The 12,453-nt window shown below is 34.3% G+C and overlaps 1 protein-coding gene across 1 annotated transcript; it reads right to left on the reverse strand.

Annotated features, from left to right (window-relative positions):
• Window positions 1-46: 46 nt before the first annotated feature.
• Window positions 47-12,175, reverse strand: LOC116340456 (dedicator of cytokinesis protein 7; the record flags this gene model as incomplete). Its single annotated transcript, XM_031766954.1, has 27 exons — window positions 47-176; window positions 246-595; window positions 673-726; window positions 801-818; window positions 898-978; window positions 1,047-1,164; window positions 1,238-1,391; window positions 1,458-1,703; window positions 1,786-2,236; window positions 2,294-2,427; window positions 2,546-2,638; window positions 2,705-2,811; window positions 2,879-3,613; window positions 3,681-4,027; window positions 4,111-4,225; window positions 4,286-4,366; window positions 4,473-4,567; window positions 4,648-5,065; window positions 5,123-5,217; window positions 7,796-7,890; window positions 10,287-10,379; window positions 10,585-10,710; window positions 10,776-10,887; window positions 10,993-11,426; window positions 11,642-11,812; window positions 11,877-11,930; window positions 12,000-12,175. Coding segments are annotated over 27 exons (5,043 nt in total), but the record flags the coding sequence as incomplete, so codon positions are not given.
• Window positions 12,176-12,453: the final 278 nt, after the last annotated feature.

The raw sequence follows: 12,453 nt of genomic DNA on the forward strand, positions 1-12,453 counted from the left end.
TAGAATACGTTCATGGTAGATTTCCTATACAAAAATCTCAATTTTTCAGCAATATATCTGTTAAAGTGGCTTCAGTTTCAATAAATTTAAAGAAGAATTTGTAATTTACCATGTATTTTGGCCAATTTTTGGAAGTCTCGATTGGCTTCACAAATTGGGGTCAATAATTTGTATACCTAAAAAATGAAATGTATCAAAATATATTGAAATCATAGCAGCTAATTTGTACTATAGATTTGTAATACCTCGTTCATCGCTTCATACATTCCAGCTATTTGAAATGAGTTCGCGGCTTCTTCCAACAGGGCTTTTAAGCCAGTTTCTGTAAAGTGATTGCCGAAACAAATACCTTCATGGCCAGAGCTAAGAACATCATCGGACACGGCTGATTCCAATAAAGTGTTTGGTGTTATGTGTTGAAAGGAAATAGCTCCTACTGGTAGATGTGGCGACTCGAGCATTGATAGATATTCGGCAACTAAAGCAGCACAGTGAACATAACACATCGCTGATTCGCAGTGGTTCGAGCGTTCAATATGTTTTTTAGCCATATTTTCAAGCCATGTCAATCTTAAATCGGGATTATTCTGATAACCTATTGGAAATCCACAAGATAAATGTGGTTTGGTTGACTCAAATTCAATGATGGGAAATTGTGTTTCAAGATCATACCTTTTGCAATGCGATGCATCAAATCGAGTAACATTTCTGGATCTTCAGAATACTCTAAATTCAAAATAAATTAAATTAAATGAATCAATTGATTTTATAATTCAAAAAATTGATATGTATTTCCATACCTTTCATCTTAACGGTATCTGAAAGAATCATATAGGAGAATATGAGTATATATTTAAATTTATATATTTATTATAAATTGTATATGAGATTTGGTACCTGATAATATCATATTTAAGTTGAAAATCAGATCTTTCACTTGCTCAGGAAAACTACTATCCTGCATTTCCTCATCAGATTCTATCATCAGATTGAAAAATGTATTATTGTATAGTAATTATAATGTTTTATAAATAAAATAAATAAACCTGCATAGACCAAAATCGTTTTAAGTGCACGAAGCAAAGCTTGCTCACTAAATGATGCACTGGTGCCAACCAACGACGAGAGAGACATTGTTACTTGCATTTTCACACGTGCAAAATTCTATGAAAACATTTTATTCATCTGTAAAAAAATGTTTAAAAATTAAAAAAAATATATATAAAATACTTCTTACATTTCCAATTTCGAAATTTTGACGAAATAATAGGTAAAGAGAAGCAGCGGCCTGTGAACGAATCAATGGAAGCAGAGAGCCGCAATGCTTTAAAAGTAACAGACACAAATCCGCTAAGCAGTCCATTTCTTCGTCAAACAATAAATTGTGATATCTATAATAAATATATAAATATAATAAATTGTGATATCTGAAATAACAAGGATCGCAATTGTGATACTTGAAAATTAACGCCCTCTGTGTAGCGAACATATTTTGTAAGGCCAGTGTGCTTTGATTACGGGCCAAAGCATGTAATAACACGCGAAGAACTGTTCCAAGAAGATTGTGATGAATTTCAGACTGTGATGCAACTTGAACAATTATTTCCAATGTATCCAAGAGTATTAAAGACATTTCTGTGGACAATGAACCTTCGATGTAATCTGAATCAACGTCATCTTTTGATGGATTGTCTATTTGACTTCTGCAATTTGTAATGGATAATTCGATTAATAATTTTGAAATGATCAAAATCACAATTTTAACTGGTATATTTTTTTACATGCCTGTATGGCATGTGATCCTTTCGCCAACGTAGCTTATCACTGCTCGATTGATCTTTTCGACGATTTATAAAGTCGCTGCGTGCTGAACCAGCAGTGCCACGAATGCACTCTTCTAGACGCTCTTTCATGTCAGACGTTTTCCGAAAACTTTGGGTATTTTGGCGTTTCACTGGATGTCGTTTTTGCCCTTTATATTCGAAACTCGGGATAGCAACATTTATAACTTTTAATAATTGGTGAACGCGATATGGAGTTAGCGATAAAATCCAACTAAACAAAACATTCTTATCCAAATTTTTCAAAATCCAAGCATAACACGATAGTAAATGACGCGTATTTTCTTTACTCAATGATGATTTATTCAATTTTGTTGGCTCTGGAGAAAACGAATATAAACGACTGCCTGATATTGCGTAGGCCACTTCTGAACTAATTGTTGTGGTAGTGACCGCTAAAAAAGATGATATTTATATGGTTTCGATTGTATTTTGTAGAATATAGGTTTTACTATTTTGTGGGCCCTGGTAGTCATCCAAAAATCCAATATGATTCAAAGTGTCATCTTGTTGGTATGAATAAAGCTGTGGAATTGTATCCATAACGATGCCCAAAAGAGGTAAATATAAAACTGCAACGCGGCACCTGTTTTTAAAGAAAATATTAGTAATATATAATTTGATATTGCATTAAGGTTTTTGTTTTTATTTTTGTGTTTATAACTTTTCTTATTATCTAACCGATATTGCATTAAGTTTATTACCGAGTTTCTGGATCCACGTAACGTAAGTCAAAATCATGTGAGGTCATTAAATTACGAACACATCGAATGGCCTTTCCATGTAGTGATGGATTTCTGAAATGGTTCAATCAAATTTTTACATTTCACCGTTGTTATGATAAATAAGAAAAAAATGCTTACGGTATATCCAAGACAGTAGCTAGTTCACTCAAACAAAGACCGACAAGAAAATGTTGTTGCCTGAATTCTGGGCTTAAATCGGCATACAAGGATTTATTTAAGCTTGCCTAAAATACAATCGATTTTGATTTAAAATGAATGCGAAACCTATTTGATGTTCATTTAAAATCTTACCACTGTGCTCATATAAGAATTTTGACTGTTGTTTGAATTTTGGCTTGGAGTTGGACTGCACGGTGCCGAAATCAATGTATAGGGTGTAGCAAATGGTAAATTAAGGGCAACAAAATGCTCATGACTACACACGATACGCAAAAAGTCAATTTTGAAATGTATCAAATCGAGTGACGTTATGCTTTTCGAAATAATGACTTTGTAATAGACTTTGATTAAAATAAATACAAAACCTCGGTCCATGATAGAAAGCAAATCGAATAAGAAAAAGGCCAAACTGTTATTTAATGATTGCGCTAATTTTATGTCTGTGTTATGGAAACCGACAACTTTTGTTGCAACCAAATGCACCAGAGTCGAGAGATCGTCGATAAATTGATGAGGAAATCTATTTTTTCGTGGTGAATTCAATGCTTGTGTTGTATCCAAATGGCAAATCATGCTTTTAACTATTAATTCAAATAGGAACCAGGAATTTCTCATCGATAGTTCAGACGCATTTCCACTTGACATCACCCAATGTAGAGCGATCTCTTCGTGTAGTAAACGTGTTTGCGGTTCAGATGCACGCAAACAATCAAAACTTACTCCACTCGATTCGGGGATTAGATATTCAGATTCATTGGTTCCTGATTTATTGGTCAATGGATGCGGTATTTTGCAATGATATTGTACATAAGTGGTTAATAAACTTTGTCGTCCAGGCTGATCCAATGTTACATCTGCTTGTAGAATCTATTTAGGTTGAAAATTTGAATATTGAAAAATCAATTGAAAACCTAAATTAAGATTAAGACCTTACAGCCAATTTGTTGGAAACCGAACACAGTGCCTCGAAAACAATTGGACCCAGTCCCAAGCATTGATTTCCAATTTTATACATTATCACCAAAAGTTCAATCAATTTGTCCAGAATGACAACCAAATTCTTACACAATGGCTCTAATTCAGATTGTTGAAGTTCAAGTAAAGCTTTTTTCATTTCTCGTTCGATATTCGATTCACCAATACGCGGTGGAATTTTTCCATTCTCCAAATGTTCGCACAAGTTTATGAAGCGATTGAGGAATGGACTTAAGGTGTGTATTGAAGTAACTGCATCGATTTTGACTGTAAACACTGGTCGATGATTGTCTAACCATTTTGTACCTGAGGCAATGACCACAAATTAATTTAAAATTACTTGAATAAACAAAATTACTCAAACTCTATACTTGGGAAGTTTAACTTACCAGGGAGGTGAACATCAGGAGGAATATAAGAATAATTTTCTGGCGGATGTTCAACCATAACCGGCAATAAAAATTCTCCCACATTCAACTTGCCATCATTCAAAATTGGTAGCCACTAAAAAATGTCAATAGAAAAAAATTATCCATCTTTGACTTGACTGCGGTAATTATTTACCGTATATCCAACAGCTGTTTCAACCGATGTTTGTATTTCTTGTATTTTTTTTTGGCAGGAAACATGAAACAATGTGAACAACTAGATTTGGTATTAATGAACAAATATGAACAAATAAAACATATAACATAAAACAAATATAATATGAACAAATATATAAACATATGAACAAATATATTGAACATACCAAATGATGATTTTGTTGTACATAAGCCGGCAATGAAAGTTTGATTTCATCATAAAAATTCGGGCATTTATTGTGATAATTTACCGATGAGAAAGCTAGAAATACATACAATAGTTGATAATAATAATAATAAATAGTTGTATACTTCAAATGGAAATTCGATTGACTTTCGGACCTTCTGATGTGAATTCCGGACAGGAACTTTTTGCAAAAATCAATTTCAACGCATCGTCTGCGTTTTCGCCACTCATTAATTGAACTCTTACCGCAATATTTCGTGCAGAGCCTGCGCGAGCTGAAAAGTTCAACTCTTTGGGGCTAATAAATAATAGATTACGATAAACATAATGTGGATTGAAAATGGGCAATGATGGAAACTCAAGAATCTCTTTGATTGGGCGTGAATTGGCATCCAAATATGGTTCAACTTTAGCCAGTTCTGTAGTCAAGCAATTTGGAATTTGGTCCGGACACGGAGAAATCTCCAACTTGATAGAGCCGGGAATATATTTATATTTTTTCATGACTGAGGCGGGTCGTTTCAGTTCAGGCAAAAATTTGTATAAGTCTTCATCTTTCATTTTCTCTGATTCCTATCGAATTGATATTAAATTTTAATTAGATTTTTTGAAAACTATAGCATTACTCACTTGTTTGAAAAAGCTCGAAACTGTAATTGTTATGGGTCGGAAGTTTTCAATATTGTTAGCAAAGTCATCATTGGTCTCCAACGAATGTCGTTTTTCTGTTTTAAAGATTTCTGTTTTACGCTCCCCAATGAACAAGTTTTTCAGTTTTACAAAGTTTTTATTTGGAAAAATAATAATATTCAAAATAATATTTGATTTGTACTGAGTTTAAACGTATCAATAAGACTAATATCAAATTAATTGCATATTAGAGTGGTTCGAATTTGACATTTTTTCAAGAATCAAAAATCTTACCTCTATAACCTATAGGAAGGTCATAAAAACATGACTATAACAACGAATTCGAAAAAAAAAAACGATTTTTGGTGATGCGCGCTTCCAGGTGGTTTTTAAAAAAATAAAATGTCTTCCGTAAGATCAACTTTTCCAACTTAGATTTTTCAATGCCTGTATGATATCGTTAATATGTGAAAATTTGCAGATGTTATTTTTTTCACAGAAGCTAACATTCTGCAGAAGGTAAAGTATTGGAATCGGTCGAAAAATTAATACCTATAAAAAATGTGTTTTCTGGGTGTTTTTGGGGCCAGGGAACACGAGTCTAGCGTTTTTTCGATGTCCGAATGTATGTGCGTACCCTGTACCCTGTACGCAAAAATTTGTAAACACGATAACTTTCAAACAAGAAAAGTAATTCAAAATCTGACTTCACAGGATGATTGGGGGTGCCGAGGGAACCATTAAATTTTGAGCGACTTTGGTTGATAGAGTGAAGTGTCATGTCTGGTGTGATGCCCATGGGCATCCATGGAAAAATTTTAATTTTTCTTCCAAAAATTTTAATTTTTCTTAAACATCAAAAAATATGTATTGGGGGTTTTTGGGTACGAGAAAACCGAATATGACGTTAGTTTTACCTGTTTGATATCGTAATGAGCTGAAACTTCGCACAGGTTATTTTATTCACACAAAAATAACATTCCGAGGGTTTGAAGAGATTTCAATGCATATTAGGGTTACCTCCCATACAAAATTTTTGCAGGTACCACTCAATTGTATTGACATTTCTTCAAACTTTCATAATGTAAGCTTTTGTGAAAAAAATAACATCTGCAAATTTTCACATGATTACGATATCATACAGGCAATGAAAAGTCTATCAAAAATTATTGGTATCGCAAAACTTATATCAGATTTTCTGCAAAAAATAATATACCGAAAGTTTGAATAAATTTCAATACAAATTAAGTGTACCTAATTAAGCGGATTAGGACTTTGGTCGGCCCTGCAGCGAACTAGTTTTTGGGGGCCCATTGTAAACAAAATTCTATCTATTCAAAAGAAAAAAAAATCCTTCGGAATTTGGGGGCCCCTGGAATCTGCTTCAAAAATTGTATGATAATCCGTCACTGATGTACCTCCCATACATTATATTTATTTTCGAAAAAAAGAAAAGTGCTCAAAATTCATCAAAATTTGATTTTTTTTTTTTAAACACCTTGAAGCGCGCATCACCAAAAATCTTTTTTTTTCGAATTCGTTGTTATCACAGCAATGAAACGACAACAGCAATGAAACAACAGGCGTGCCAATCAAAGTATGTATCATGCGGCGGCCTACGCACGCTTAGATCCAGCTCTTGCGGAGATCTTACGGATCTATCCTATCCAAAACACAATGTATGGGCATATTTCGTGAATTTGGTGAACGTTGCTGGTGTGGCAGGGTTTGCCTTGTTGCGAACGTCTAACAACATGTTTGCCAAGTATGGAGGTAGAACGGAAGCAGCGCGATCTCATCGCACTCCATATAAAGCAATGCAATTGGTTTCGAACACGCAAATGTGCTGCCACCTGGTGTCTCAGAGTTAAGCTGATATATCACACATGCTTCTTGCAAATGCAGAAGAAGAGGAAAGAAAACTGTTTACATAGCGTTGAACTTATAAATTCCAGAGAGCTACAGTGTTCAAAGTGCGATCGCTCTTCGGGAAGCAGTCTCTATATTGATCTCACATATCGAGAGGTAGTTCGGCGCAGTACACGAAGCACATTAACTGGCCAACGACTGTCGATTAGCGATATTAGTGAAAGACACGACTGTCTGAAAGTCGTACATATCAATAACTACCAAGCATTTTGGCTATAATTGTTTTTTTTTTTCTTCATAAAAATCAATATTAAATTGTGATGCTGTATTGGAAAGTAAGGAATAAGCTATGGTTTAACTATAAAATGACATATTTTACTCATTGGATACCATTTTGCATAAGTTTCGTATGAAATTTCTCATGGGTCCAAAAAGACCCCACCTGTGCGCTAACGTTACTGTTTTAGCCTGTGCGGTTAAGGGTTAAACTAAGTACAAATCAAATTTTAATTTTCAATGTGATTATTTTCCCAAATTAAAAAACAAAAACAAAAGTGATCTTAGTGTTAAAAAAGATTTTGAATATGATTATTTTTCCAAATAAAAAAACAATACTGATCTTTGAAAGTTTTTTGCAAAGCATGGCAGTAGTGACAGTTGGGCAACGCAGCATTGAATAATGGCACACATTTGTGTCAGCAACCAATAGGGTTGCTATAGTTCATCTCGCAACCGATGCGAGTGCTTCGTTCGTTTCTTGTCACTGCCGTGCTTTGGTTTTTTGAAAACAAAAGCATTACTCACTTCGCTCTAAAGATCCACGACGCGTAAATGTTCCTATATCGGTGGCTTTCCGACGTAATTGATCAAAACTGCTGGTCGACTGTTTGCGATCTAGACTATTTTCAAATTATAAATTCATCAAATAAATCATTTGTTAATTTAAAATAAATACTAATTCAAATCTGGTAGATAAATTTTACTTTTTCGCATACACCTAGTGTGTAGGGTAAAGTATTGGAATCGGTCGAAAAATTAACACACTCAAAAAACAAGTTTAGGTTTGTTCGGAGAAAATTCTTTCGATTTGCTGGGGACTTTCACCAAAAAAGTGAAGAGCAAAAAAAACGATATTCGGTATTCAAATTAGAGAATTTTTAGTTTTTGAAAGGCAATTGGAAGCTATAACCTTTTCCCATCTTTCTGGCAGCATATGATTTCAGCGCCAAAAGAACTGCTTATTTTTTGAGGTTAGGAAAGAATCAATCCTATTTTTGATACCTTCAGACAAGGCATTCTGCATCTTTCGAAAAAAGTGATAGTTAGAAGGGGCAATGTCTGGGCTATACGGCGGGGCAAAACTTCCCATCCACTATTTTCCATCCACCATATTCCGGTTGAGCAATATGAGGCCGAGCGTTGTCATGATGGAAAATTATTGACTCATGTCTGGTGGCATATTCTGGCCGTTTTTCGTTCAATGCTCTCTTCAAACGGATCAATTGTGTTCGATACAGGTTTCCCGTGATCGTTTCACCCGGTTTTAACAGCTCATAATAGAGGACACCCTTCTGATCCCACCAAATACAGAGCATTACCTTGGAACAATGAATATCTTGCTTGGGCGTTGATTTTGCTCGTTTACCGCGCTTCCCATACGATTTCTTACGGTTCGGGTTTTCGTAATGAATTCATTTTTCATCACCAGTAACAATTCGATGCAAAAACGACTTCCTTGTGTGGCGCTCAAGCAGCATTTCGGACATGCAAAATCGTTTTTCAACGTCTTTTGGTTTCAATTCATGTGGTAGCCAATTTCCTTGCTTTTGAATGAATCCTAATGCTAATTAAACGTTTTGAAATGGCTTTGATTTTGCAAGTTCTTCTTGAGTTTGACACGAATCTTGATCGAGTAATATCTCCAATTCTTCATCTTCAAACTTTTTTGGCTGCCCAGGACGTTCTTTGTCTTCTGTGTCGAAATCACCACACTTTTGAAGTGCGCAAACCAACACTGACACATTCCAACGTCTACAGCATAGTCAGGATAGGCTTCAGTGAGTAAACGATGTGCTTCAGTTGCATTTTTCTTTAAATGGAAGAAGCAAATTAAAACTTCCCGCAAATGATCTTTTGTTGGAACGAAATTCGACATTTTGAACGCAATAAAAAACTTGTATTCACTTTGAAAGATGGAATTTAATAGTTTTTTTGACGTTCTTTAAGATACACTTGTTGTCACTGTCAAAAAAATGGCGCGTATGATACATAAGAAGTTGACACAAATACGACATTTTTAAGTTGCACTACCAATAGCTCGCAAATTACCGCTTTATGTATTCTTAAACACTCAAAAATATGTATTGGGGGGTTTTTGGGTACGAAAAACGCGAATATGACGTTAGTTTTGTGATACAAATAATTTTCGAAGCCTGTATGATATCGTAATAAGCTGAAACTTTGCACAGGTTATTTTTATCACTCAAAAATAACACAATGCATATTAGGGGTACCTCCCGAACAAAATTTTGGATTTTTTGTTCGAAAACGAAAATTTTGTATGGAAGTACCCCTAAATTGTATTAAAATTTCTTCAAACTTTCAGAATAGTTTTTTTGTGTGAAAAAAATACCCTGTGCAAAGTTTCACGATATCATACAGGCATTGAAAAATGTATCAGGAATTATTTGTATCGCAAAACTAATGTCCGATTCAGTTTTCTCATGAATTCATATTTACGATAAAAGATACTTAATAAATGAATTGTGTGGATCACAGTGCGGAAAAGTTCATCTTACGGATTTATATTTTTTGATCGGATGAAGTTTTGCAAAATTGAGGGCACACCCACCCTTTCTGAAATTCAAAATTCTGCTCAGATAGAAATTTTCTATTTTTTACTTCCAACATACCCCCAAAAGGGTTTTTCGAAATACCCAGCCATCTCGCCGACCCTAATATCTATTGAAAATATCGAGAGGAGAGTATATTTTTATTCAGACATTACCCAGCCATATGCGCTGAATAACATTCTCTCTTCTCGATATATTCAATAGATATATGAGACACCCTGTATATGCCACCAATATAAACATAAATGTAAAGTGTATTGGTCATTGTTTCAGATTGTATTAATTATGCAATCACATACACATACACATTGCTCAATAAAATCAACAATCAATCAATCAAACAAATAAATAAAACATAAATTTAGTTTAATTTAAGGAACAATGTTAATAGTTCTTATCATGAAGTCTGGCTACATAGCGTAGACTTCCGTATATGGTCTTACCGGTCCAGACTATTTGATGCTTCATCTTTTGCATTTTCACCACCATCACCGTTGAATATATTGGTTAAATAAATGGCAGTCCATGCAAAAGGCCTTTCATGAAATAAATGTTAAATACATTGTTAATGAATAAAGAATAACTCAACGCTTTATACCATTTCACCACTCGTATCTAATTAACATTCAAAGCTTCAGCCCAATAAAAGCTGTTCACAAATGTAGAATAAATGCGAGTGGAGCAGGTAATATAAAAATGGTACAAAAAACTGTTATAATTTCATAATCATTCTTTGTATACATTCTGTATTTTCCAAGGCGTTCACAGTAATCAGCTGCATTAGACTTTGTTTTTTGACGATATTTTTCTTTGTCTTCTTTTATATATGGTTCAACTGAATCTTTGACTTGCAAAACTTTTTCCAGCCTGTAATTTTTTTTCACAATTTAAAATTTATTTATATTTTTTATGATAATATATTGTACTTTTACCGAATTACGAGAAATAGGTCTTCACTTGGGTGTGAAATTTCGAAAATTCCTGTTCTACTCTGGGTAGATATATCTACATGGGGTACATGCGATGTTAGCATTCTTTTTATACCTTGGGATGTTCAGAAGAAAAGAATGGAAAAAAGGAAAAAAAAAAAATCAATGGAACAGAATGGAATAGAAATTTTTAAATAAGTATGCCTCGGTTTATACATACTTTCCGAATTCATATCGAAGTAAAAATTTTCAGAGATTTTCTTTCGTTCTTTCGAGTCATAAATAGCCATTGATGCGAATATTGGCTCAACTTCAATATCTAGCTTTAATTGAAGACATTTTACTATGAACCGATGACCAATGTGTTCATAGGGCATTTCTGCCATCAATCGCTTTTCAACGAAATCATTGTCGATATCTTGGTGCAGTGTAAAAATCGATTCTTGACGATCTTCTGCACGTCGTTTTTCATTATTTTGATCCATTGTTTCGGCTGGAGTTCGATCTAAAACACCCAATATCAGTGGGTCATTCACTGAACAACGCAAATCGTTCCTCAAATCGAAACTTGCCCAACTTCCACGCGGCGTAAGTGTATCCGTACATGACGATATGGAAGATAAACTTGAAATTGATTGACGGCTTGTCGATAAACTAAACCAGAACGGAAAATCGAGAGATAAAGTTTTAATATTTCATTTTATATTGCAAAAAAATTCAGGCCGCAATTAGTTGTGATTCTATGTGCCAACGTCTTCTATGGGTGACTTTGACATATGACGTTTTCTCTGTCATAGAAGAATTATTCCGAAATCATTATGCCACCACAAACAAATAAAAAACACACACCGATTGACGGCTGATCTTACCGATTGATGGCTGCTTGGCTGCTTTCACTTTTGTACGTCAATGTTTCGTCCAGCGAATAGTATTCACAATCAATTTCGAATTCATGCTGGCATATACTAGGGGCTGCCAGTCGTGTCTCACGAACCAAACACGAACTTGAAAAATGTCGTTGTGCGAATTCCACTACTTTCCTAAAATACAATCGATTTTGAATTTTAATGAACGCGAAACATATTTGTATTTTAATTAAAATACCATGGTCTTGTATAGCTATCAATAGCTTCACGGATATGCATCGGAAGAGTTTTTCTATTGAATTGGAACAAAATATTTTGATTAGCGCATTTTGCGAGCCAAAAATACTACTAAGTGACTTACAGATTTTCTTCGGGAACAATTGGTTCAATTGTACGAATTTTTCGTTGAACCAATTTCATTTGAACGTCGTCGTATGGCGGAAAGTCCAAAATGTGTCGCAATGGATCACGGCTTATAAAATTTGAATGCTGTTGTAGAAAATCTTCATAGTCAATTGGTTCAACTAGCTCAGTGAGCTGGAAAAAATAAAATAAATAAATAATAAATTATAATAAATGTTAAATAAAAATAAAGAGTCTTACGGGAGTAAGACGAACTTTTCCGCACGGTGGTAGTTGCGTATTTTATTAAGCTAGTTCAAAGTAATATTTGTTAGCAGAAGTACTCGCAAAAGATTTTTCACACTTTCATGATGAACCCATTTGTACGACATTTGAAAGTATTCTATTTTCTAACAAAACACTAACATGTCCATAAAGTTTTGGCAGTAAATTCAGGCGTTTATTGCGCCACA

The sequence above is a fragment of the Contarinia nasturtii genome, unplaced genomic scaffold (genome assembly GCF_009176525.2).
Source record: "Contarinia nasturtii isolate CC-2019 unplaced genomic scaffold, AAFC_CNas_1.1 Cnas_scaffold_689, whole genome shotgun sequence".
Lineage (NCBI taxonomy): Eukaryota > Metazoa > Arthropoda > Insecta > Diptera > Cecidomyiidae > Contarinia > Contarinia nasturtii.